Raw genomic sequence first — 24,037 nt, 5'->3', positions numbered from 1 at the left:
ACAGTTCCTACAAAAATAAAAGAAATATGATAGCACAAAGGTCTGTCAGCGGCGAACATATACGTACCCACAAGGGAGGTTGCCCTCCCTTGTTTTCCGCAAGCCTCAGTTCCCGGCAGAACCTACACCTTTCCCTTTCTTGTCCACAAGCCTCAGTTCCCGACAGAACCTACTCCTCCACAGTTCCTACAAATAAAAGAAATATGATAGCACAAAGGTCTGTCAGCGGCGAACATATACGTACCCACAAGGGAGGTTGCCCTCCCTTGTTTTCCGCAAGCCTCAGTTCCCGGCAGAACCTACACCTTTCCCTTTCTTGTCCACAAGCCTCAGTTCCCGACAGAACCTACTCCTCCACAGTTCCTACAAATAAAAGAAATATGATAGCACAAAGGTCTGTCAGCGGCGAACATATACGTACCCACAAGGGAGGTTGCCCTCCCTTGTTTTCCGCAAGCCTCAGTTCCCGGCAGAACCTACACCTCTCCCTTTCTTGTCCACAAGCCTCAGTTCCCGACAGAACCTACTCCTCCACAGTTCCTACAAATAAAAGAAATAGCACAAAGGTCTGTCAGCGGCGAACATATACGTACCTCTTTGCACACACTCTCGCTTTCAGTTTTTGAGGAAGATAAAAAACCAAGATGAAACAAAGAACTTTGCAAATGTACAAAAGATGAGCAAGAGCCAGTCGTGCACGACTAGCTCCCTTCAACTATGCACACCCACAGGGACACTCGAGCGGGATGAAAAATAAATGAAAGGTAAAAAGTGATAATGAAAGAAACACTGCAAATGTACAAAAGATGAGCAAGAGCCAGTCGTGCACGACTAGCTCCCTTCAACTATGCACACCCACAGGGACACTCGAGCGGGATGAAAAATAAAAGAAAGGTAAAAAGTGATAATGAAAGAAACACTGCAAATGTACAAAGATGAATATGAAGACTAAAGAAAAGAATAAAGGGCAAAACGCGCAGTCGATTCTTTTTTTTCATGAGCCCGATAAACAAAATGACGGAGCTTAGAAATTTTGTTGTCACTACTGCCCTAAGGAGCCAGTGAACTGCAGCAATGTGAAGAAGTGCCTTGATGATAATTATCGTTGTAGTCTGACGACTGTCATGCTAGTGTCTTTTTCTTATGGTGCGTATATGTTTGTTTCACTATGCGGCTCCGCTTGCCGTGCTCCGCTCTGATCCAACAATTGTCGGCGACGGGTCTGTGCGCTTTAATGGAACAAAGAACCGGCGATATAAAAAGAGTATGAAACCTGGGGATCATGATGATTTTTTATATGTGAAGCGTACCGAGCAATACTATTGATACTCGATATGACCTTCTTTTCTTAGCTGACGATCAAGAAACGGCCGCTGCCAATTTCATCAGCGCAATTTATAACGGTTTGACAATCTCTTTTATGAAACGTGGGGATCGTGATGATTTTTATAAGTGAAGCTTACCACCTATTCAAGAAGATGCTTGGACTTTGGAGGACCATGCTGCCATGTCCAGTGACGATAACCCTGTCGCCACTACTAAAGGAGAAAACAACAACAACTATTATACCTCGCCAACAATGCAGCAACAGCATCATCCATAACGTGTCCATCGCAATAACACGAGCCAAATTTAATTTTATACGTAGACAAAGTTTTTCTATGCACTGGTCTTTTGATTATGTAGCAATATTTTTATCGTGTAGAAGGAGGCCCTTCTTTTTTATTATATTTTGGCATACGTCACCGGTTTACATGAATATATATATATATATATATATTCTTGTGATGCTTCTCGCCGATCAATGGAAATTGCAGTCATAAGTTTTGTATTGTAAAAAAGGTAGACACAATTTCGAACCTGAAATTAACGCAATATGTACAACAATATCAGGGATTACTACTACATACCGCCGCTGCTACCACTGCTACCGCTGTTACTGCCACTGCTGCTGCTGCTACTGCCACTGCTGCTACTGCCGCTACTACTGCTACTGCCAATGCTGCTACTGTCACTGCTGCTACTGCTACCACTGCTGCTACTGCCACTGCTGCTGCTGCTACTGCTGCTGCTGCTACTGCCACTGCTGCTGCTGCTGCCACTGCTTCTGCTGCTACGGGTAGTCCTGGCTGAGACGACAAACTTTTGGACGCGGCCATCCCGATTCATCGTTATGCTCGTCGACACTGTGCACGGGCACTTTTTTGCATTCGAAATCTTGGTCACAATTTTCATGATTCAAAGAAAAGAGAGAGAGAGAGGAAGAGAGAGGAGCAAAGTAGCAGAAATTATTTCCATGCAGTGCTTTTATATCTTATCTGTTAGCTTGGGGAGCTGATCTAAAAAAGGAAAAAAAGAAAATTGACAGCGTCACTTGCCAGCCCAGGTGATGCCATGTTACACCGACAAGCAGTGTTGGACACGCCGAACTATGGGTCTGTCATCTCCCGAAGCATTCGGAATGCAACCTCACAGACATTCCCCTTTGCAATGTGCTCACTTCAGGCTACACGTACACACTAGTCTTGTCTTTCTACATGGCTCTCACGAAGTGTCTCCACTTGTTAAAGTATAATGACGCGCTTTTCTTCTACTCGACACTGAGGTTACACAAGCCTAGACTATCGATAAGGGCGCATGACGGGGGCATTGTCTTTTGGGAAGCTATACCGGCGATCCGTAATTCCAAGTGGCAATTGGAAAAATGCTTACAGAAGCTCCACTACACTTAATGTTCTTACGCGCGTTATAAAGGTACGGACGCGTGTGACATTTAGGAGAGTGGCAGACTCTCGCCGACTATGTCCACGCGTTTTTGTACTCTGGCGGTGCATCTGCATTGTCTCTAGGATGACCGTCCAAGAAGAACTCTTCATTCTTGTCGCTGTTGCGGCTGCTGTTGTTGACGCTACAGCCATCGTTCTGGTGGTGTTGTTGGTACATTGTTTATCTACATGTCACCGTCGTCACGCGTCTGCTAGTGCTTGTCATTACCTTTGCTGGTGACGTTCGTTCCTCAAAAGAGAAGTGGGAGTGAGGAAAGAAGTGCTTTATGTGGACGAGGAGAAGAGATGGAAGAAAGTGTTTTTGATGGGGAAGCAATAGAAGTCGAGCCTCTCTTTTCTTGTTTGAATAGCCTCGCATTAAACATCAATGCTCAATTGGGTTACACGCAGTCCGTAAAATCTCATACTGCATGTGCACACCAGGAACATCAAGATGGCCATCATACAGTATAATATGGTGCCTGCCACCTAGAAACGTAAATTTTTGGACCAATTTTCAATGTTTTATTTCAACTTTTTTCACTTATACAACGCACTTTTTTGGCTTCATAGAACGATATAGAGAGGCTCAAAGAATAATTCTATGAAACGTTTTTGTATACATACGAGCAAAAAAAAATGAGAAATAAAGTGTTGAAGTTGGTGTCGATTTCAAAATTTAGCAGAGGATTTTGTCAGAATGTCCACCCTACTATACACTATAGTATATGACATTGAATCGGCGATTTCCATATTAAGAAGGTAGTGTAACATAGTGGTAAGCATTGGTGCAATATATACCTCAGCCTTCCAATCAACATTGACTGTAATGGTGCCAGGTAAATTATAAGTAGGATGACAGTTTTATTGTTCCTTCTTTTTCCAAAACATTCTATACAATGGGGAGACTCAACAAGTACCAGAAGAACCTTAAAATTGTGCAAGAGTCAAAGAATACAATTAAGTTTATTTCTTGTGCGTTCAAAGAGAACTGTCAGTTTCTAATAATCATGTAAGAAGAATCATGCGAGAGTAGTTTGTTTATTTAAGTGATCCTCTGAGAAAGGACTCACTGGATGAAAAGCATGAATAAATATCACTTAACTAAAAATGGAAATTTATAAAGGCGGAATCTTAAATTTTTGAAATGTCCACTTGTTGTTTCTAGGTGGCGGGCACCATACCGCAATTGATATCAGCCGTCTACTTGGAGAAAATGGGCGCACAGCAGTATTTCGGACCGTATCCCAGTAGGAAGAACAACAATGTTGATTGAAGCGCATTGGAAGGTTTTGAAACGTAATTATTTGCACCAATTCAACCGAGCACGAGTAGACTTGCTCGTATACGTGATTGTTGCGCGACATTTCCCTGATCTTCGTCACAAGTTCAACCGTGATACTGTTCGTTCTCGCTCTGCGACCCGTTGGCATCAGATGTTTACCCGTGTATGGGAAAAGCTGTATGGCCGAACAGAAAATTTAGCAACCGAGACTATCTACCAGCCATCGGACAATAATTGTATTTGTGGCTGCAAAAATTATCTATCAAGTCGCTACATGATTTGCAAGCATCTTGTCTTCCGCTGAGAATTGATAGCGCAATTACAAGAAACAACGAAAAGTTTTGAATCTGCTTCGGCACACTACGAACGTGTTGTATCCATCGAGCAGTACCAGGTATTCCAACAGTCACTGGATGACGATGCAGTCGATGCCTATCTCAAAGCCAACATCACTTTCCGAAGAAGACGCAGCTTGCCAAGAATGAGACGCGATTACAATCGCCATACACGCCATATATAAACACCTCCATTTCTATTTATCTACAGTACACAACAATTCACACTTACACAGATACACACCTCCCATATAGACACATGCATATTTAATTTAACTATTATTATCTTTTTCCAAACATATCTCTTTTTCTGATCTTTCATGCCATCGAACGGTCATAGGTAGGTGGTTTGAGTATCGTAACGAAATATCAAGAAAACGCAATATTGGGAAAATGTGATGTTTTTTTTACCGGGTATACATTGTACCGATACAGGTTTACGGGAGTTTTCAGCGGCCCCAAAGCTTATGTCAATTTCAATGTCTGTGTCTGCATACAGCGCACTTTATTGTTTACCTTTTGTGCGAGTATAGCTTGCATGGTTGCTACCGTGATGGCAAAGAAGGGTGCGTTGAGAAGCTTCTTCAGTTAGTAATATTATCACAGGTCGTCCCTATCCAACAGAGCCCATAAAGCTATTCTCGGCTTGAACTTCCACTAACTTGCACTATTTAAGCTTATAAGGTACTGCTCTTATATGTATTTATTAAGTTATCCTCCTTACACAACCAATAAGCGAGTACAAAATACACCATGAAAAAAAGAATAGAGAGAACTTGCTCTCGACCCTTATTCGCATCGTGCATAAATTTGAGAATGACAGATATACACAAGCGTTCATTGAATTAAATCACTAGACTTTTGAGAGTTTTGGACGTTACAAATTTACTTATTCATTCCGACTTTACACGTTTTGCATGTTTAAGCAACTTGCTCAAGGAGGCAAAACCGAAAAGAGTAGTTGAAACCGTCCACTTGCAGATATTTAAAGGACTATACCATCCACGACGTACGCAGATACCAAATGCCAATAATCCTTCCACCAGATGAGCGGTCACTGCACCGTTCCACATCATATGCAAGACACGGTCGCCAAACAAGTTCTTGAAATCCAATACTGCCGGATGGAACTGTCGGAGAAGGTATTCATCGGTAGAAAACGTCAATAAGCCCAAAGTGCCCATGCCAAATGCGATCAATAACTGAAAATGTGTATCGGCAGCGTAAAATGCATCGAGCGGTACGGCTGGTTCTGATGGTGTGTACATGTCGGTCGCTTGTGCATAAAATGCCTTTGCGATAGCTTTAAGCGGTGGTGGACCGGTCAATGAGCTCGGCTAAGAACAAAAAGATGGTGCTTATTTACTAAATCCTCTTCCTCCTCCTGCAGTATCGAGAGATAATTCCAGTGATTAAGTGATTAATTACCAATCCTAATGCGGATTCTGCCTCTGAGGCCATGTTCTCTAGTACAGGGCGAATCTCCTCGCGCTTTGTAAGGGGCGTATCAAACTCGATAAATGCGTCGTGTACTTCTTTGTCATCCGGTAGCGTGTAAGACACGGTAAAGCCTTGTGCGTTGATGTTTTTAAACGTTGCTGATACAGCATTCTCCACTTTAGCAAAATAGCGTACATAGGCCAGATTCGTGGCTGTTTTTTTGAGCGAAAAAAAATGTGTCATTAGAGAGGGGTAGAAAGCGGATCGCATTACATTGAACATGCCGTGGAAAAAAAAGGTTTAGTAACCTGAATGAACACTCATGTAAGCCGAGATTGGAGCGCTGTGAGGCACGATAGGATCCGCCATTATTGTGATTTAAGAAGTATTATATATGGTGGAGCGAAAAAAAAAAAAGAGAATCGTAAATCACAACGAAAGTTTCAAGAAAAGACGGATTTTATTTCAATTCCTGCAAGTTTCTAGTGATGGTATCTTGTTGGTCTGTAGAATTCACCCTTGCATTAATACTATGACATAACTGAATGTATCACCTATTGCTACCATCAGCTATCACTTACGCTTTGCTGCAGATCGCACGGCGTTCTTGTCTCTGGCAAGAAAGAAGACATTACTCGAAGGGACCATTCTTTCGTACAAGCGCTGATTCATCATCGATATACATAATGTGAGCGGGCCAAAAAAAGAAAAGATGGTGTGATACTCCATACAGCTTATTTTTTTTCTTACCGCTTTCGGATGAACTGTTGACAACTCGGCGTTGAGTACTTTTAACTCTTGGAGCTACTCCATGCAGTTGTATGAGCAGCCTACCAGAGCACTTTGTATGTCATGTTCAGTAATTTACCTGATGCTCTAGTAACTCCTTCTCGTTTGGCATGTTTGAGGAGAAGAAAGAAAAGAGAGAGAGAGAGAGAGAGAGAGAGAGAGGAAGAAAACATTTTTGCCGGATCATTGCTGGCTGAGTTTTATATATGATATTTTTCCAAAACGCAGGAGAGTATTAAGTGAAGAAAACGCTAAAACAACAAGCATGGTATTGTGTAATAGGCCACGAAGAAAAGAAGAAAGAAGCAGAAGGAGAAGTAGTAGAGCGTAAGAGTGGATATAAGTGCAAAATGTGAATTGTGCGTGTGCGTGCGATGATCTATCCGTAAGTGAAGCATAAATTGCAAGTTGACCGAAACGAGAAGTGTAAGGGAGACAGAAAAGAGCAGGGGAGGGTTTGAGGGGAGTCATGTGGAGAATGGGTGAAGGGTATCCAAAGAAGTGGAAGAAGAAGAAGAAGAAGAAGCAATAATAATAAAAGAAACAAAGGCATTCTGTGTGCTATACGATGATGCAAACTATACCAGTGCCAGCTCTAGAGTCCAAGTGCGTCGTGCCCACAATCGAACCTTTTGTTCTTGCACTTCACTTGTAGTGCCATCCCACCAGCACTTTCTCTATAACGACGACAACGACGACAATGGTGATCGATGACAACATTAGCAAAAAGAAAAGAAGAGTCTTATATGATTTTGACAAAGTGCGCTCTTACCGCGGGTTTTCTCCAAAAGAGTAAAAGCTTCTGGGCAGTTGCCATGTGATTGTTAGGCCCGGTCGTCTTCAATAGCACCAGCGCCATGCTGACAACGCAGGTGCGCATCGGTTCTAGTTCTCTGTAGCCCCATCGATCGTCACGCATGAATCCAGCATCGCATAGCATATCAATCAAGTGTTGTTCTGCGACATTGTTCTCTCGCGAGATGTTTTTCTGCAACGCATCAAAGATGTGATCGTGTTGCTTCAGATGATGGCCGCAAGCAACCTTGAGTTGTGCCATGTCCATCTGTGCTGTTCCCGCTGCTGCTGCTGCTGCTGCTGCTGCTGCCGACGATGATGATGCCGATGACACGGGAATACAATAGTACTCCAATTCCTCGCGCAAAACAATGATAGGCTGTTTGGTTAACAGTGGATAGTACACAGACGAGGTTGCGGTGGCTGCTGCCAGCTGTTGATGATAATGTTCGGGGGAAGAGACATCTTCCCCTCCTCCTTCAGCTGTTGCTCCTGTCCCTCCTGCTGCCGCTGCTGTCGATTTTTCATGTTGTTCTCGAGCATACTGGTAAAATCGTAAAACATAATCCAAACACATTGGGTCAAAGTCAACGTAATTGACTTGGTCTTCAATGCCGACCGAGTCGCGCGAATGGTTTTCACCATATTCATCCTCGTCGTCTTCGAATATATCGTCTTGTCGACCGAGAACAAGCCCATTGGGAAACATGGCAATCAATAAGCTTTCGGGCAAATTGACCAAAGTGTCACGATCCAAGTCGACCCGTGAACCTCGCAAATCAAGCTTAAGTCGTTGTGGAATGGCATCTTCTGGATTGTCGAATCCGTCGTCATCTCCACCTTGCTGTTGTTGATAAATTAGGTCATCCTGGCCACCATTACCACCACTATAGTTATTGTCGGGTTCAGGAACTTGGAGAATAGGCGATTCCGAGGTCATTATATGTTTGATGCCGTTTTGGTGGAGTGATAATGATATTATATATCGGTAGAAAGGGGTGGACGGGGTAGGAGCAACAAATATATCGCTTGGTTCTCTTTGAAGAGAGAAAGTATAGTATATACACTCGAAAAAGAGAGCTTTTGTGTGTCCTTGAGGTGTGCGTGTGTGTGTGGAAGGGAGAGAAAGAGAAAAGGGCCTCGCGCAAAACTAAAAAGAAAGAAAAAGCGGGATTTCCAGATCCACACGTTTGCCGCTACCACAACTAGTTTTCTCCATCACAAGCATGATAGCAAGCGACTCTTCTGTATAAGCCGTTTCGATAGCGGCGGCTCGAAGAAGCTGTTGGGTACCGTGTCCCTTGAATGTTTTGCCAACAAAAACAATAACAACAACGGCCATGGGAACCGTCAGGGATCGGCATGAAATCTGTATGTACGCAAGTACTTTGTTTCTAGTTAATATATGGATTGATCCAATAAGCTTTCGAGCACCACGAGTGATCCCTTTTTTTTTCGGGTTTTCTTTTCCTGCTTCGTGTTCTTTGCTTTAAGTACAGTTATTCTTGTTGTTTCATCGATCTTTGGTCAGTGTGAAAAATGGCAGGTGTATGGACTGGTTGGGGGTGGGTTGAGGGATTGGGTCTGGATAAAAGGGTAGGAATTTTTATACATCTTTTCTTGCTTCTCTATCTACGCTCCAGGTCAAATTCAAGCTCAAATTGCACATAAGGTCGGTAGCCAGTGCTGTTGACCGATTGCAATTCGTGGTCCAAGAGTTCTTCATTGTTTTCTTGTCGCTGTTGCTTATTCATACCGTGCACACCGCCGAGATGACCATACTGTTCCACAAGTGTCTGATCCACCTTGGCTTCAAACTTGGGCTCAGCCTATGTCGGTCCGGTCAAGCAAATGTTTCAACATACATCGTTAGTTCTAACGGATAAGCATATTTATGCAAATACATATCAAAGGTTAGCTTACAGCAATGGTGACGCAAGTGAAATCTGGTGGCAATCCGTATCTTAGCACAGACTCGACAAACACACGAAGTGCCTTCAAATGCACCCACGAAGAAAACATTTCGCTAAAGTTGGTTCGCGACAGACGGATCAATTCAGTCTGTTGTTCACGTTCCGTTTCTTCGGTCTCCAAAAGCTCGCGTTCTTGTTGTCTCAATGCGTCTTCATCAAACTGGAAATCTCTTACGATAAATCTTTACAGCAACCGTTATGCGTTGAGTCCTTAATGTTTGTTTCGAAACGTTGAAGGGATATAGAGATAGAAACAAATGCGAAGCCACTTACTTTTCTTCACGAGCCTTGTGAGTAAACTCATCCACCACACGCTGGAATAATGTAATGGAGAATAAACCGTATTCTGAATCCTCGGAGATCTTGCTATTCATTATATAACAAAAGGATGATCGCATGAACAAAAAGAAACCTCAGATTCATCAAACCTGTTCACGGACTAGCATAGCCACTTACACAGAAGAACGAGGAACGACCATGGAAACGAGTGTCTCGTACGTGTTATTCCATTGCTTGTATTGGGTCCTATCAAGATGGACTGTTGGTCAGTAACAAAGTAAAATGACGGTGTCTCCAAGTAAAAGCTGTTCCTTACTTTGGTACAGCAACAAATAAGGTCGTAAGGTACTCTGAGTTCAGCACACAGTGTTCCTTCTTTACAATGCCGTTCAAGTTCTTCACTGACAGATTGCCACTATCAATAAAAGAGTAAGTATTACTTTTCTTTGAGCCCATCGCGTTTAAACCAACTTTCGAAAAAACTTAATTTACGTTTGCTTGCGCTGAAGTGCCTGAAGAGCATTTTTGTTTTGGGTATACGCATTCATCTTGTTCTTTATCAAATTATCCATCGACGTCATTTCCTACAGTACCGCATTGTCAGCTTTTTATTCAAATGGCTGAATACATACGTTGCGAGGATATTGGTATATTATGATGATGATCCCCTTACTTGCGTCAACATCGACGTGGTTTCTTGAAGCGATTTATCGGTACGGTATTTCATGCTGTTCCACTGGAATGTATTCACATATTGATCCACCGTCTCTATTGCATCATCATAACAATATCTACTAAGCTTTCTATATTCCCTATCTTTCTTTCCTCTAGCGAAAATAGAAGAACCAAAAATCTTACTGTCGTTCACCAACAAAAAGTCCTGAACTAAAGCGTCGGGCTGTCCTTTGACCAAGTTACCAAGGATATCTGCAAGCTTGTTAACAGCTTGTTCAAATGCGTTGTCATGTTTAGTGAGGTCATCCGACAAAAGCACAAGAGCGTCCAATGTGCCAATCTACATTTCAATATATAAGTGCATGCGGTGAGTAAGAAAAAAAAACCGTGCATCCCCACAAAGTGACAAATCCGCAAGCAAGTACCCATTCTTATACCTTAAACTCGGGAATGTTGAAAGGATGAGTCTCGGCAAATGGGGCTAATTTGCTCTTGATGTTCAAGAGCGTGTTTTGGCTCTGGCCTAATGCAGGTACGGAAACAAGAGTGTACTTCATTGAACGTGCAGGACAGAGATGTTCTCAGAAAAAGAGGGTTGGGTTTTTGAAACACGAACTGGGCGTTTCGAGGGGGGTTGCCGACGAACGGGCGTGTGGCGGTTTCGGGATATCAAATCTTGCTGGACCGCATTCAGGCAATGCATGGATCGAAACAAAGCCAGAGTATCCTTGGAAACAGTCATTACAGCAAAGAGGCATCAATAAATGAAGGTCCAAGAAGAAACTATCACTGTTCGTTTAATCTATGCACTATGCTTTTGACCTACCTAGCTATGCTTTGGTCCTGACATCCAGTTACACTGGGTATTCGTCGAAATGATTGTTAGACTTATTACCGACAGATTTATTGTACTGATTACATGGATACACCTTTATTATCGGATTTCGGCTATACTGGCGTCCTTAGTAGCAGTAGTAGCTGGGCGTTTTCCTGCCTTGAACCGGCCAATGTGAAATAAAGTGTCTCGACCGCTAGTCTATTTATCATATAGCTTGTTGGGGATGGCAAGTCTGCCGATAACCCAACAAGATACAACAATAATTATGTCAATGACTTAAGTGTTATTAAAGCGTGCGCAAGATCATCGTCTTCTCCTTTCATTTTCGCTTGATCCTCTTCGTGCTCCCCATTCTCATAGTAGAGATCCGACCTGGTCCCGAGAGAGCAGCACGATTCTTGATGTCGCAGGGACCTTGATTTCCGCAAGTGTCCCAAACAGAACAGAAATGTCTGCTTGGACATAGAGATGGTTTTCAGGTTTGATCTGCGCATATTGATTGAACGAGGAACGCACTGCGCAAATTCGAGTAAGTACCAATCTCTTCCGTCGTCTGCTATACATGTAAATCCGCAGTCAAGGAAGTAATTGTTGTGCGATGTTAAAAATGGGTTCTAGCTGACGTCCATCATGGGCGATAGTGTCGTTTGCTACTGCTGCATACATTCCTAACGCTTTTTCCTTTGTTTATCGCGTTCCTCTTCTCTCCCAACAATTTATTTTCGTTGTCAATATCGTCATAATTAGCATTGTTATAAAAATAATATATATTTTAATGCAGGAAATGTAATGTTCTAAGCTGGCCGAGAGTCGCTAGTGCGTCAGAGAACCGCTAATCTAAGAACACTTTTCCTGCGATGTGGATATGCTGAAATGAAGTTGAGCAAGCAGCAATGAGCGCGATAAAGCTACGTCTGAATGCGTAAGTCTCGGACGTTTGGAGGTGAGAGTGAGCGTGTGCAACTCATTTGCCCCGTACTCTGTGTCAAAGCTTGCACTGAGCCATAGCGCTCGCAGAAAATATCAAATGGCTCGCTACTTTTTATCGCTAAAAGCTTGCAAGGTATCGATCAAGTGTTTGAAGGATCGCTTGGTGTAGTACAAGCATTTGCGGCCCTTCTTCTTCTCCGTCGACAGCCTTGTGGATGACAATGATGATGATGAGGGTAATGATCGAGCGTATGGTGACACCGCTCGGGAAATCTGTGAACAAGAACTCCTGGATATTTGGGAAGTTGTTTGCAACGATCGGCAAGACACGCGCAATACAGCTCTGGTACTCTAGGCTGTCGATTGTCAATGACGTCAAGTGTTTTGATGATTGCACAATGCTAGACAATTCGTACTTGGTAGCATCTGAACCTGAAAGCTTAAATTTGGTAAGATACAGGTTGTTGCAAGACCATAATCTGTCATTGACATGTATGAACAGAGGCGTGAGCCCAGTTCGGTCGAAATAGCCAATCTCTGCAATAGTATAAACAGGAAGGATGATTATTTTTATCTAAACCTTTCTTGCGCAATATCCAAGTCAGTACAGTAATAGCGCTCCATTTATGCTGCCACAACCTTCAGCACATTCAATAACTACTCTTGCGCATGGTGTTTGACTGAAGTGCAATTATTTTTTACTACCGCTTCTGCTTTATCGCCAGAAAGCGTCTCGAGTATCTCGGATACTTTTGAGAGTGTTTTGAGTGCTTTTTTTCATGTCATATACGCTCCACAGGGACGCCCATCTGTCCTTAACAAGCGCATACCAGAAACGTGATGTGAGTGCTAGCTGTATAAAATCTTTGTAGCTGCGTTAGAATGCATATAATTATTTCGTTTGGTATATTGTGTTTGCTGACGGCTGCTACGAGCTGACGATGTCTTTTGTCGAGTTGCTCGTATGCAAAGGCTAAGGCCGAGACTGCTGCTGCATCTTGATTGTAAGTTAAAAAGGCTGCACGAAAATCGCCTTGTAATATTTGAGAGTTTGCCGCCGACAGGAGCGCGTCAGGACAGGCACTGGCATTGTGTGGATTGGCCTGTTGACTGTCATTAAGAGCGAGCTCGAGTTTGTTCTGCATTTAGTAGGTGGCAGCGCGGTAAAATAAAGCCGTGACATTTAGCTTGTAAGTTGTCAATGACCTTGGTGAAATAAGCTTCTGCTTGATCGTAATCGCGCGCAGCATAAGTTGTCTTTATTGTTGGAAATCACGTTGTGTGGTTGACAAGGCGAGGCATGACATTGCGAGCAAATTGTAAGTTTCACCATGCTCGACCAGTGTAGGCGTCTTTTATAGTGTTGCCGCTGCCATATATGAATTATACACGGTTAAGGTAAGAAACGAAATGAGGTATTGCACCCCGTGTCACCGTTGAGAGTAATATGCTCCAACAAAGTGGTAAACCTCCCCCACCCCACCCTCGAACTTTATTGAACGTAATTGCTGGCATAATAATGATTTTATTACTGCCAAGCTTCGTCAAAACCAATGCCTTTGTGGTTCCAATAACTATCATCGTCCACCTTGTTGCCAGCAATTTTGAGTGTCATGTCGGCAAGTCGGACCCACGCCTTTTCAAAAGGTTCACTGCGTCTGTCGTGGCCGTAAACAACTTGTCCAACAGCACATGCGCGTATAACCTTGATGATATGTGCCTCCGGAGCATTGATTGCGCGCTCACAAATCTTGAGCCATGGATTAGCCGAGTTATTGGTAGCTTCGTCTGATTCATACTTAAGGAGGAGATCCACTTGAAGGCTAGGTCGGCCGCGTGAAATGTAGTATGCGAGTGTTGTTGCTGCGTGACCTCGTAGCAGTGCAGCGAATTCGTTGGGAGCCAGGTGTGGCATTAACAGATGAACGGCATGGATGGATGTCAGTGCATGCATCAAGAAGAAGTCCAGTTTGATGCCTTGTTCCCGAATAGCGGATGCGCCGTAAATGAGCATGCATGCGGTATACATCTCTTTAAGTTTAGCTTGTAAGTCCTTATCTTCATCTAAAGATATATATCATGTGCAATTAGTTTTGAAACTCTTTTATCAGATACATGCTTTCTTTTTTCGCAATATCTACCATGGACATGCCATCGCGAGGCATAAACCTTGAGCTTTTCAACCCCCTTTGGATTGGCCAAGAAGGCACGAATCTTGTTTGAGTCCTTAAACTTGACCACGCCATCAAAGTCAGTGTCTCTGTGGATTTCCTCGGCCAGATCGACGACCGCATTGTTATTCATTGCCTCCTTCAAGCTGGCTGTCATGTCTGTTGCTGTCAAGCTATTTGCTGATTCGGGATCCTTCTTGTCACGTTGCTGGTATTGTGCTCCGCTACTAGTAATACTACCACTTCCACCAAAACCGAGCTTTGTTGCCACATCATTTGTCACCTTAGATACCATATCGCGTGCACTAGATGCCATGGATGCAGCCTGAACGGGCACAAGAATCTCCTGCAACGACGGTAAGTTCGGTATCAGAGGGCTCAAATTAGCTTCCGTACAAGCTGCCATGGCCAATCCTTCTGCTGCCACGGCCGGTAAATCAAATTCAACGGCATAACCCAAATGAATCAATGGATGGTACGCTCCGCCCACCGTTCGAGCCAGCATGTCGTCTGCAAACATCCATCGTCGGATCGAGTCCACCATGCCATATTTTTCAATCTCTTTTTGGAACAGACGCAGGTAGCTCGTGTATGCTTCTCGGTTACCGAGCTCGTTTTTGTAGTTTTCTCGAGTAAGCTCACCCACTGAAGGCGGGAGTTTGCGCTGATACGAGGCGTGATCGTCATAGATTTCCTTTAGTCGTTTGTTGTCGGCACCCAGTGAATAGGCTGCTAAATAATGATGAACGAGATGGCTACACAAACAAGTCGGTAATCCCGGTTAAAATTTCAGTGCCTTGAGTGTGGGAAATAAAATGAAAATGATATTACTTGTGAAAGCCGCTCTCGTTGAAGAAGATATGATGCTCGGTATGGTTTTTTTCAAGCAAATGTTCGGATTGCGATAGCGTTCGAGGTGTGATGCCGGGCAGCAAAAAGGCATATTTTCGTGGATTTACTGGTGTTCTTGGGATAAAAAGTGATGAAGACATTGTTGTTATGTTTCTTGGTGCGTAAGGTGCGTTTGTGTGCGTAGAGAAAGAAGCGAGTAAAAAACGACCACGAAGAGTGCGAATGTTGAGTTGCAGGGGAAAAAGCCGCATGTTTATGAATTCGAGGACGTCATAATCATGCAAAAGAATATATAATGGAAAAAAAATTCCACCGAATTTCCGCGCACACACGCACACACAATAGTGAAACCTCACACCTTATGAAGGAGTTGGGCAGATACGTTTAGCATTACTGAAACGTACAGCGTGTTTTTCTCAATGTTTGTTTAAACACAACAGCGTAACATTTCGTTATGCATGGGTGCTGGTTACAATACAATGAGATCTTGTATGCGTAAAAGTTACCAACAAGCAGTTCTCTGTAAAGCTGCATAAATTAATGGCATCCTTTTGCTTACCTTCCCCACCCTGCCATCTGATTGGCCAACATGATTCCACCTTCCTTTCTGTCTTCATTTTTAGACCCTATCAAAAATTAGACCATGACCGGCCTCGGCCTCGAGAGTACTGGATGGTGTTTTCTTCCACACGATTGATTTTCTTCAGGATGGTTCTTATCAGAGCGCCTACATTTTACTTTCCAAAAATGATGATACTATGTATTCCGCCTGAATATAGCCCTGTTATATGATACAAAGTGATTTCTCGCAGCTGATAAAGGCTGCGTTGTATACCACAGTAATATGCAATCGTTATGTTATATACCTTTAACATACTACCATAAGTTTACATATCCTTTGTTTAACTAAAGTGAAGGGGAACTATGTAGTGAAAGAATCAATTAGTGAAAGAGGAAGAATATCAGCGGCCCAAAGCTAACGGTCTGTGTGATACCTTCAGCCTTTAAATTCTTCTCTGTGCGTAATTGAATATATTGTTGAAAAGAGAAACATGAAGGACCATACTTGGTGGAACCACATAGAACAGTGTCCTGGCGCACTATTATAATACTGCTACTCTAAAGAGAGTGTGACGGGGTGGGGTAAGGGAGCAAGGGCCAGTCCACCATCCCCGTTTTTCCCTCGTGTACGCCGTCTTTTATCAGTCGCGACCGCTCTCATTATCGCCGCTGAGTCGTTGCAGTATGATGATGTCCCCGCACTTTTCTTTCTAACTCACATGATGGATATTCAGGCTCCTATACACTCCTCACGCGCTTATCTCCAAGTAACCATATACACCTCCAAATAATAAGTAAAGAAAAAGTCAATCACAATAAGTAGCTAAACCAAAAGCTTGTATGAAAAGCCGCATCTTTTTCAGCGAGTGTGGCAGAGAAAGATGAAGGAGGATATAGTACAAACAGAGAAGAATATGTATGATTATTATGCTAGTTTACGCTGTGAAAGGTCATACTCGTCAGGAACCTGAGACACCGCACGAAGATCCTGTTCCATAATCCGTTTTTGATCCTAACGTTATCGTACATACATACAAAGTGTGATGTGTTTGGATGATGTGAGATGATGGAATATGTCGGAATAGAATGTATGTCTAGAATACATGACACACGTGGAGATGACGATGTGCATATGTACAGTGTGTATAACATATCGAAAAAGAAATAAACAGATGGGGTACCTTTGAAAAATGGAACTCGCCGAGAAAATGCTGACCTTGCAACAGGTACGGGAACCATAATCGGTCATCTGCCCACATTGTGTCAAATGGGATATCGTCATACGAAAACCATTCAGGTCGCATTTCCTCCGTTCTATAATTAAGTTCATTGTTAATAGAAACTCCTTCTGCAGTAGATATACATCATGTATATCGGCCCCAGTCGAAAGAGCACAATAAGCTTATTTACTCTGTAGGTGTGCCTTGGTATTCAGTACTTCGGAACACGTGTACTTCTAACGCGACTGGGTCATTTTCAAACGTAAAGAGGTTGATGCCGATTTTATTCATGTTCAGGGCACAGATCATGGCTTCTTCCTATTACCGACCCAATTATATAAGTATCTTTTATAAATCACCATGGTTGCGTGTATCTCTTCACTTCCTCCTCCTGCTCCTTCTCAGAAGAAAATGACACGAACCTCGAGTTCTCTATGCGCGGCTTGCACAACTGTTTCCCCGGGCTCAAGCTTGCCGCCGAAACCTTTTTCAATAGTTGAGTAATCAATCGCGAGATTCAGACGGGCTTCTGCAATTCATATATATATATACCTACCGTTGAATTTGTTGGCACCAAAACCACGTTTCTTCATTCCGAGAAGGACCTTAATTTTGACAGAGGGTACACAACTGTTTTAAACGCGCGAAACACTACTTTATGCAACGATTCCTGCACAATCAAAAACAAAGTATACACGTATGTACACACATACCTTGCGATTCTTTTCGTCAAATGTCATCACCAGTGTCAATGGTTTCTTTTTCTCTATAACAATGGCCATTTTGACAGCTAGCTTTTTTACGAACGATAAGAAGCGAGGAGTAGTGTAGTAGCTTCGGAGTTGGTCCTGCCGAGCCGGCCTTGTTAAAGAGAGCTCAGTACAATTTTTTAAGACTAGGTACACAGTGGATGTATCGTTGCTTGTTGCATAGAAACTACCCTTGTTGTTACGAAACGCAGCTTTGAGAAACAAGCCAAAGGAAACGAATGGAGATACCCGGGATTGTGTAGTGAATTACATGGTACTGACATCTCCCTCTCTCTCTGTACGTCTATCTCTGTCTGCTCATCATCCTGCTTGTAGTTGTTGAGTCATCATGCTGACCGACCAATCCACACACTCTCTGGTTATAAAAGAGAATTCCACACAGCATTTTATGCATAAAGCGAGATGGTGCTGCATAAAGTAACAGGGAGCTGCATACGTCTAATATGAAAAGAGGGAGTCTCGAATTATTATGATAGTCAGTACAACTTACGACGGTGTACCATATTACGGGCAGCAGCCCAGTAAATATTAGGAAACCGTCCAAAGTAATAATAGCATTTGATCATGTCAGGGAAATAATGCTTATTCTTGCCGATGACAGCGACTTATACTTTCTGATGTTCAGACTACATGTAATTACTCGAAAAAGATTGAATGTTGTTTGTTGTGTGTTTTAAAAGCATGCACAATACCCGATCCATCTTAAACAAAATATTCATATACCATTCTGTGGGGAAACCGCCGTCTTCTATCTCTGTTCTGTAATAACAAAGTAGATATTGCTGCTACATTTCATCGCATGGTAGCAGCAGAAGAAGAACAGATGCATAATCTAAATCTTTGACAATGATGAAAAAAGGGGCAACAACAACAACAACGGCGCCGTAATCATGCATTCATCATTTTGCTGTTGGTATACACTATACCTTGAGATGGAGTCACATTTAAGTTTGAATGGTCCGGAAAGAAGCATTGGTGATGGAACAAACAAAGCGCCTATCAATTGCGTATGGCATCATCATCGTATCGCTTATCTTTATACATGTTCACTCACACAGTGCGACTCCCACGCCGGCCCAAACCCCGCATCTTCTCTTCCTCTATCAAGCCGACAAACAGCGCATTTTCTTACGAGGAAAGTACAGCCTGCATTATTGTTGTTTGTCGTGTTAGAGAACTTAGCAACAAAATGCGGGGAACGTCGGATCGGGGTCGTATACCGGGGATTCTAATGGAGCTACTATGTAGCGTTTTCTTTTGACTTGGTGATGTTTGTAGATTTTGCGCTTACTATAAGACCTATGACAACAACAATAGCAGTGGCAGCAACAGCGGTATTTAGTAGCCATGTTGTTGCTGTTGATTCTGCGTGTTTGACATGTGCGGCCAGCCATTTTGTTTGTGTACATTCTTCATGACCACATCAGTTATACTTCTTTTGTTTTCTGCACTTGTATAGTACTATACGCACTACTACATTAATGTACAGCATACTTTCAAAAAAGAGAGATTTCATTTAGGAACCATCGGTAAAATCATAATCTTAATACTCGTCGTCCGTCGCTGCGCATGATTAGCAAATGGTCTGAGCGAATGTGTAATGTATGTGGGCTGTGCGTGCACTACTTTCCAATTTATGTTTGGGATACAGTCATCACCATTAAAAATGATATCAACAGCACGTCAGGTCCGCATTATATGCCGCTGTTTGACAGAAGCAGGAAGCATAGAACCGGGGGGCGGTGATGGGTGGGGTCGTCACATGACGGTATACCAATCACTAGCGACTTGTTGATAGAGCTCGGGTGCACCCCCCCTTTGATGATGATATTGAATATACTTTACATTACATACATAATCCGAGCTTATAATAGACGGTGGAAAGAATTTGAGCAATAATAAATCATTAGTCTGGAATTATCAACGATACACATCGTTTAAAACAATATGAAAGAAGAGAATTGTGAGAGAAGAATAATAATCTGCGTGCTTACTGAAAGAGAAAGCCTCCTATTCCTTGCTTTCTGTGAGAGCAAAAAGAAGACGATGGAAGTTATACAACAGCCAACAACTAGAACCCCAAACTCTCTCAAACATATACCATACTGTACATACATATTCCATACAACTCTAATCCTCTAACAAGGAATGCAAAGGATGACAAAATTAAGGAGAGGAGGTGCCTGCTTGTCAAGATAACCATTATGGTGCAAAACCAAACAGCGTGATTGACTATTATGTACTGGCACGTGAAGGAAAAAGAAGATGATCGACTGATCGACTAAAGGTTGAGGAGAGCCTGTTTTCTTCGAATGGGGATAATCTTGGAAGATGAAAAGAAAGAATGGAAGGAACGTGCGCAATAACAGAATTCATGTCCACGTCGCTATCGGTATAAATCCACCAATGTTGAAGAGAAAGGGAGAGGCTCATGCCCAACTGCATATTTCAACCTGATTCGTTCAGTTTTGTGAGCACTTCTATACTCGAACGGGCACGGGAGCGGTAGTGCTAGGGTCCATCGTCGTGTACGTCCTTGATGGTATGTGTGCGTCTCATCCGACGTGTTACTATACCGTTGCTGCTGTTACTGTACTACTTGTCATACATATATGGATTTGATAAGAGATCTATCACTGTCAGATACACAAAAGAGAATCGTTATTATCATGATGACGACACTAAAAATATTTATTTCAAAGTCGTCCAGCATTTACGCAGTAGACTATATCATTTTCTGTGGTTAGCAATGACAGTTCTCTGGTCTTTATATTTTAAAACGATCCTGTCGAAAAAAAGCAGTAGTGAATGTTTTTAGAAAACAGAACAAGTATTTTTCTTGCTGAGCCAAAGTATGCGATAATGAAGGTGCTGGTCTAGCCTTAACAAGAACATGTCACGTCATTTTGGGGTTTGTACAGTCACTTCAGAAAGTAAAGTCGCTGATTTTGAGTTTAATGTCGTGCAAAAAAGTGTGCGTTCAACAATGATGTCGATTGATCCAAAATAAAGTCGTGCTCACGTGTCATGAATTATCCTATTTATAATTTATTCTACAGATATTGAAGATGAGTATGCAATTTTTTTATGAAGATGGACAAGGGCACGTTGTTGATGAGAATGGAGTTGAGCCGATGGATGTTGTTGTTGATGAGGAGCTATTCGCTATTGAAACAATAAGTTCTCGTACTCAGTTCCTAATGAATGAACCTTCAGAAAGACCTAACCCTGTAATGCATCCAGTTATGGATAAGAGGAATGGTGAAGATATTGATATGGAACTATGCAACAAGCGACGCTATACGGTTTACTCTGATGAAGACAAGACTAGATTTTTTCATTTATTTTACAGCAAATGCTTGAACGCTTCTGCTGCTGCAAGGCAATTAGGTATTCATATCCGAGCAGCACAGAGATGGGTCAAACGTCATTACGAGGACCCTTGAAGCATCTTTGAGAAGAAAAAGAAGTCAGGTCGGCGTCGTATTCTTGGGGAAGAGCATGAACAGTTTCTTTTAAATTATATTGATGATGACCCTTCTGCCGTTGTCAATGAAGTGGTGGAAAGTATGAAACAAAACTTTGAAGGTCTCAACGTTTCTCGTAGTACTGTTTACAACTTTATGACAACTCGGTGTAATCTGTCAATTAAGCAAGCACGGTTTCATCCTGTGGAAAGGAACAGTGAGGAAAAGATTCAGCAAAGATACGACTGGGTCCAAAAGTGGCAGCAAACTGACCTGGATTTCACAACAAATTGTGTTTTTCTTGATGATGGATCAGCCTTTCACATTAATTTGAAACGGGGTATGGCTTGGTCAAAGAAAGGCACTCCTGCAATAGTTACAGTGCCTATGACGAAAGCAAATGCAACATCGATTCTAGGTGCAATAATATCCGCAAATGGCTTAATTAATGTTAGCTTGCGAGTTCCAAAGCGTATCAAAAAGAGAAAGCTTGGAAGTGCGACTGATGGTTATAGCACAGGGACAGTGACAGGCCATTATCTAAGCTTTGTAAAGGCTACTCTTGACGAGATGGACAAGTATCCCGAAATGAAGGGACACTACCTTGTCATAGATAATGCTCCTATTCACAATTCAGCAGACATTGGTAAGTATATCAATTCACGAGGATACAGATTCGTATATCTTCCTCCATAATATTCTCCTGAACTGAATGCGATTGAGCAGTTCTGGTCAGTTGTCAAAAGTAAGTTAAGCGAAATAAATTTATGAAAAAGAATCGCTAATGGTTAGGATTAGTGAAGCATGCGATAGCTTGTATTTGAGTGATTTCAAAGGCTTTGTTTCTCATTCTGTCAAATGCTTTGATAAATGTTTAAAACAAGGAGAGATTGTGAAGAGTTTTCTTTTTCTTTTTTTTCTTTTCTTTTTGTGCAGGCTGTCATTTTACTGTGAACCGTATAATGAATGAAACGTCATCAAGTTATCAAAAGTTGATTGATGACATGAACAATATCGAAATCTGCTACTCGGATGATCCAACAAAGCCTATGTTAATCTCACTTAAATCACTCTACGCTAGTCCCTTCAGATATCATCAATATCCTGCTTTTCTGAAGGACTGTAAAAAGGACAAGGACAACAATCATGCCAATGGATGAGAGAAAACACAATTCATACATTTTTGTCATATTTTTTTATTTAAACATACAAATTTTGGACACAATAATAAATCTTTCCTACTTTGATCGTTGATGTGGCTTCTTCCTACATTCAAATTTTTTTAACATTTCTGGCTTATTCAATAGCTGATTTCGTTCATATACATGAATGACGCTCTTGGTTGGCATGGTGTCAATCATGACTTTTTCAAGGTTTGGCTTTGGATCACTGCAAAAAAAAGGTGGTATCAAAATAATGATACTATGTTGATACCCAGATGATTAAATTTTGATTGCTGAGTTATGCATGTGGGTATCAACATTTGACTTTTAGGATATCAACTTTTGGCTTTTAGGATATTAACTTTTGACTTTTTAGATATCAACTTTTGATTCTTAGGTTATCAACATTTGATTTCTCAGATATCATAATGGTATCAACAACTATAGCTTCCAATAGAATCGCAAGTAATTAACAGGCGTTTCTGGCCATATCCAATGAGATTGCTGTTATAAAGCTGATAAATCTCATAATATCCAATAGAAAGAAAGGTATAGAAATATTTGATTGGGAAACGGTGGTTTATTTCGTATATATGATATTATAATACAGCACTATACTACATACTACATACTATATGGTAACTATTATATGATTCCATGCGTTCCAGAATACACTACTTCTCATGTTTTACTTACCACCATATTAGTATTACAACTTGAGATAGAAATATAATGGTTAGAATACTAGACAGCAAGATTCAAATGGAGCTGGACAGGTGACGGGCAATAGTGAAAAGCGATATTAAAAGATAATGATAACCAGTTATATATAGTGGAAATAGCAGAGATAAAATGAAAGGCCATCTTACAGTTTGTGGTCGTTAGTGATAACAGATCTTAATGATTATCGAAGCACCAAGTAATTAAGTGACAGTCAGAAATTAGCATATTATGGTATGTTAGAGCAAGACGAGACAATCACGCTTACCAATGAATGGAATGGGGATTACCGGCAGACAGTCAAGCAGTGGTGGTATGGAAGTAGTAAGGGACATCTTGCGCCGAGAAACGCGTAATCTCTATCTATGTTACACAATTCTACGGAAGGAAGCCGAGCATGGGAGTTAGCAACATGATGGGCGTTTCAAGTAGTTTTTACTTTTAGCAACAAAATCAGCGTATAAAACAGCAAACTGTTATGAAAGGAAATGGCTTACCAGAGCATAAAGATACTTCGTACGAAATGAAAGAGGTGCCGATGAGTATCAAACGTAATAATTCGTGTTAGTTTGACACTGCTTAATAAAACGTGCATATAAGAGTGAGTCAATGAGGTTATGGACAAAGGCATTGATAGTATATCACTTATAAGCACACACTTCATTGAGATTGCTTCACCTTTTGGACAATGGCGGCGCGAACCAAGAGTAAATGCAAGCGGGAAGTAGAATCAGAAAGAAACATAAAACGGAAAGAAAGAGTGTTTTGATCGCTCATCGTTCTCAGATTTAAATAATGTGAACCGGGTCCCAAATTACTAATTCGGCACCAGCAATAACATTATGATACCTCAAATGTCAACATCATGATCATTAACATATACAAAAACCGTATCCACGATGGTAGTGTATACACCTTGTGGATCAAGAAGAGAAGGTCTGAGCAGACGACATTGCCAGATGCAGCCTCTTCATGGGTCTTTATTTTTGATGAAAATTACTTTTTCTTT

At 41.9% G+C, this 24,037-nt stretch overlaps 5 protein-coding genes across 5 annotated transcripts; all 5 read right to left on the bottom strand.

Annotated features, from left to right (window-relative positions):
* Positions 1 to 5,009: 5,009 nt before the first annotated feature.
* BDB00DRAFT_966270 (uncharacterized protein) lies at positions 5,010 to 6,273 on the bottom strand. The gene is made up of 3 exons (XM_053129797.1): positions 6,134 to 6,273; positions 5,814 to 6,037; positions 5,010 to 5,722 (listed from the first exon to the last, which is right to left on the bottom strand). The coding sequence occupies exons 1-3, from the start codon at positions 6,192 to 6,194 to the stop codon at positions 5,279 to 5,281; spliced, it is 729 nt and encodes a 242-aa protein (XP_052972756.1). The 5' UTR covers positions 6,195 to 6,273; the 3' UTR covers positions 5,010 to 5,278.
* A 504-nt stretch (positions 6,274 to 6,777) lies between these two features.
* On the bottom strand, positions 6,778 to 7,714 carry BDB00DRAFT_860161 (uncharacterized protein). The gene is made up of 2 exons (XM_053125981.1): positions 7,387 to 7,714; positions 6,778 to 7,291 (listed from the first exon to the last, which is right to left on the bottom strand). The coding sequence occupies exons 1-2, from the start codon at positions 7,675 to 7,677 to the stop codon at positions 7,193 to 7,195; spliced, it is 390 nt and encodes a 129-aa protein (XP_052972755.1). The 5' UTR covers positions 7,678 to 7,714; the 3' UTR covers positions 6,778 to 7,192.
* An 866-nt stretch (positions 7,715 to 8,580) lies between these two features.
* BDB00DRAFT_860156 (uncharacterized protein) lies at positions 8,581 to 10,965 on the bottom strand. Its single transcript, XM_053125980.1, has 9 exons — positions 10,774 to 10,965; positions 10,520 to 10,676; positions 10,335 to 10,429; positions 10,154 to 10,245; positions 9,978 to 10,076; positions 9,839 to 9,907; positions 9,656 to 9,748; positions 9,333 to 9,564; positions 8,581 to 9,238 (listed from the first exon to the last, which is right to left on the bottom strand). The coding sequence occupies exons 1-9, from the start codon at positions 10,891 to 10,893 to the stop codon at positions 9,038 to 9,040; spliced, it is 1,158 nt and encodes a 385-aa protein (XP_052972754.1). The 5' UTR covers positions 10,894 to 10,965; the 3' UTR covers positions 8,581 to 9,037.
* Positions 10,966 to 13,632: 2,667 nt separating this feature from the next.
* Positions 13,633 to 15,267, bottom strand: BDB00DRAFT_776255 (uncharacterized protein; the record flags this gene model as incomplete). The annotated part of the gene is made up of 3 exons (XM_053120268.1): positions 13,633 to 14,168; positions 14,246 to 15,030; positions 15,107 to 15,267. 3 exons carry the CDS (start codon positions 15,265 to 15,267, stop codon positions 13,633 to 13,635), a joined length of 1,482 nt encoding a protein of 493 aa, XP_052972753.1.
* A 1,243-nt stretch (positions 15,268 to 16,510) lies between these two features.
* BDB00DRAFT_860150 (NUDIX hydrolase domain-like protein) lies at positions 16,511 to 17,880 on the bottom strand. Its single transcript, XM_053125979.1, has 7 exons — positions 17,849 to 17,880; positions 17,622 to 17,769; positions 17,465 to 17,513; positions 17,331 to 17,392; positions 17,099 to 17,226; positions 16,870 to 17,002; positions 16,511 to 16,700 (listed from the first exon to the last, which is right to left on the bottom strand). Exons 2-7 carry the CDS (start codon positions 17,688 to 17,690, stop codon positions 16,614 to 16,616), a joined length of 528 nt encoding a protein of 175 aa, XP_052972752.1. The 5' UTR covers positions 17,691 to 17,769; positions 17,849 to 17,880; the 3' UTR covers positions 16,511 to 16,613.
* Between the last annotated feature and the right edge of the window lie 6,157 nt (positions 17,881 to 24,037).

The sequence above is a fragment of the Zychaea mexicana genome (genome assembly GCF_025766255.1).
Source record: "Zychaea mexicana strain RSA 1403 chromosome Unknown BDB00scaffold_183, whole genome shotgun sequence".
NCBI classification, from domain to species: Eukaryota; Fungi; Mucoromycota; class Mucoromycetes; order Mucorales; family Lichtheimiaceae; genus Zychaea; species Zychaea mexicana.
The sequence above is the reverse complement of the archived record's forward strand: the minus strand, read 5'-3'. Positions and strand labels throughout refer to the sequence as shown.

What these genes read in the sequence shown, in the direction of transcription:
- BDB00DRAFT_860150 (XM_053125979.1), bottom strand. Translation starts at nt 17,690, where the DNA reads ATGGCCATTGTTATAGAGAAAAAGAAACCATTGACACTGGTGATGACA. An exon ending in TGGTGCCAACAAATTCAACG is followed by an intron (nt 17,393 to 17,464) that starts GTAGGTATATAT and finishes CTATTGAAAAAG; the next exon opens with GTTTCGGCGGCAAGCTTGAG. An exon ending in GCGAGTTCCATTTTTCAAAG is followed by an intron (nt 16,701 to 16,869) that starts GTACCCCATCTG and finishes CGATAACGTTAG; the next exon opens with GATCAAAAACGGATTATGGA.
- BDB00DRAFT_966270 (XM_053129797.1), bottom strand. Translation starts at nt 6,194, where the DNA reads ATGGCGGATCCTATCGTGCCTCACAGCGCTCCAATCTCGGCTTACATG. An exon ending in TTACATGAGTGTTCATTCAG is followed by an intron (nt 6,038 to 6,133) that starts GTTACTAAACCT and finishes TCAAAAAAACAG; the next exon opens with CCACGAATCTGGCCTATGTA. An exon ending in CAGAATCCGCATTAGGATTG is followed by an intron (nt 5,723 to 5,813) that starts GTAATTAATCAC and finishes TTTTGTTCTTAG; the next exon opens with CCGAGCTCATTGACCGGTCC.
- BDB00DRAFT_860156 (XM_053125980.1), bottom strand. Translation starts at nt 10,893, where the DNA reads ATGAAGTACACTCTTGTTTCCGTACCTGCATTAGGCCAGAGCCAAAAC. An exon ending in TTATTTGTTGCTGTACCAAA is followed by an intron (nt 9,908 to 9,977) that starts GTAAGGAACAGC and finishes CCATCTTGATAG; the next exon opens with GACCCAATACAAGCAATGGA. An exon ending in CACAAGGCTCGTGAAGAAAA is followed by an intron (nt 9,565 to 9,655) that starts GTAAGTGGCTTC and finishes GTTGCTGTAAAG; the next exon opens with ATTTATCGTAAGAGATTTCC.
- BDB00DRAFT_860161 (XM_053125981.1), bottom strand. Translation starts at nt 7,677, where the DNA reads ATGGACATGGCACAACTCAAGGTTGCTTGCGGCCATCATCTGAAGCAA. An exon ending in TCTTTTGGAGAAAACCCGCG is followed by an intron (nt 7,292 to 7,386) that starts GTAAGAGCGCAC and finishes TCGTCGTTATAG; the next exon opens with AGAAAGTGCTGGTGGGATGG.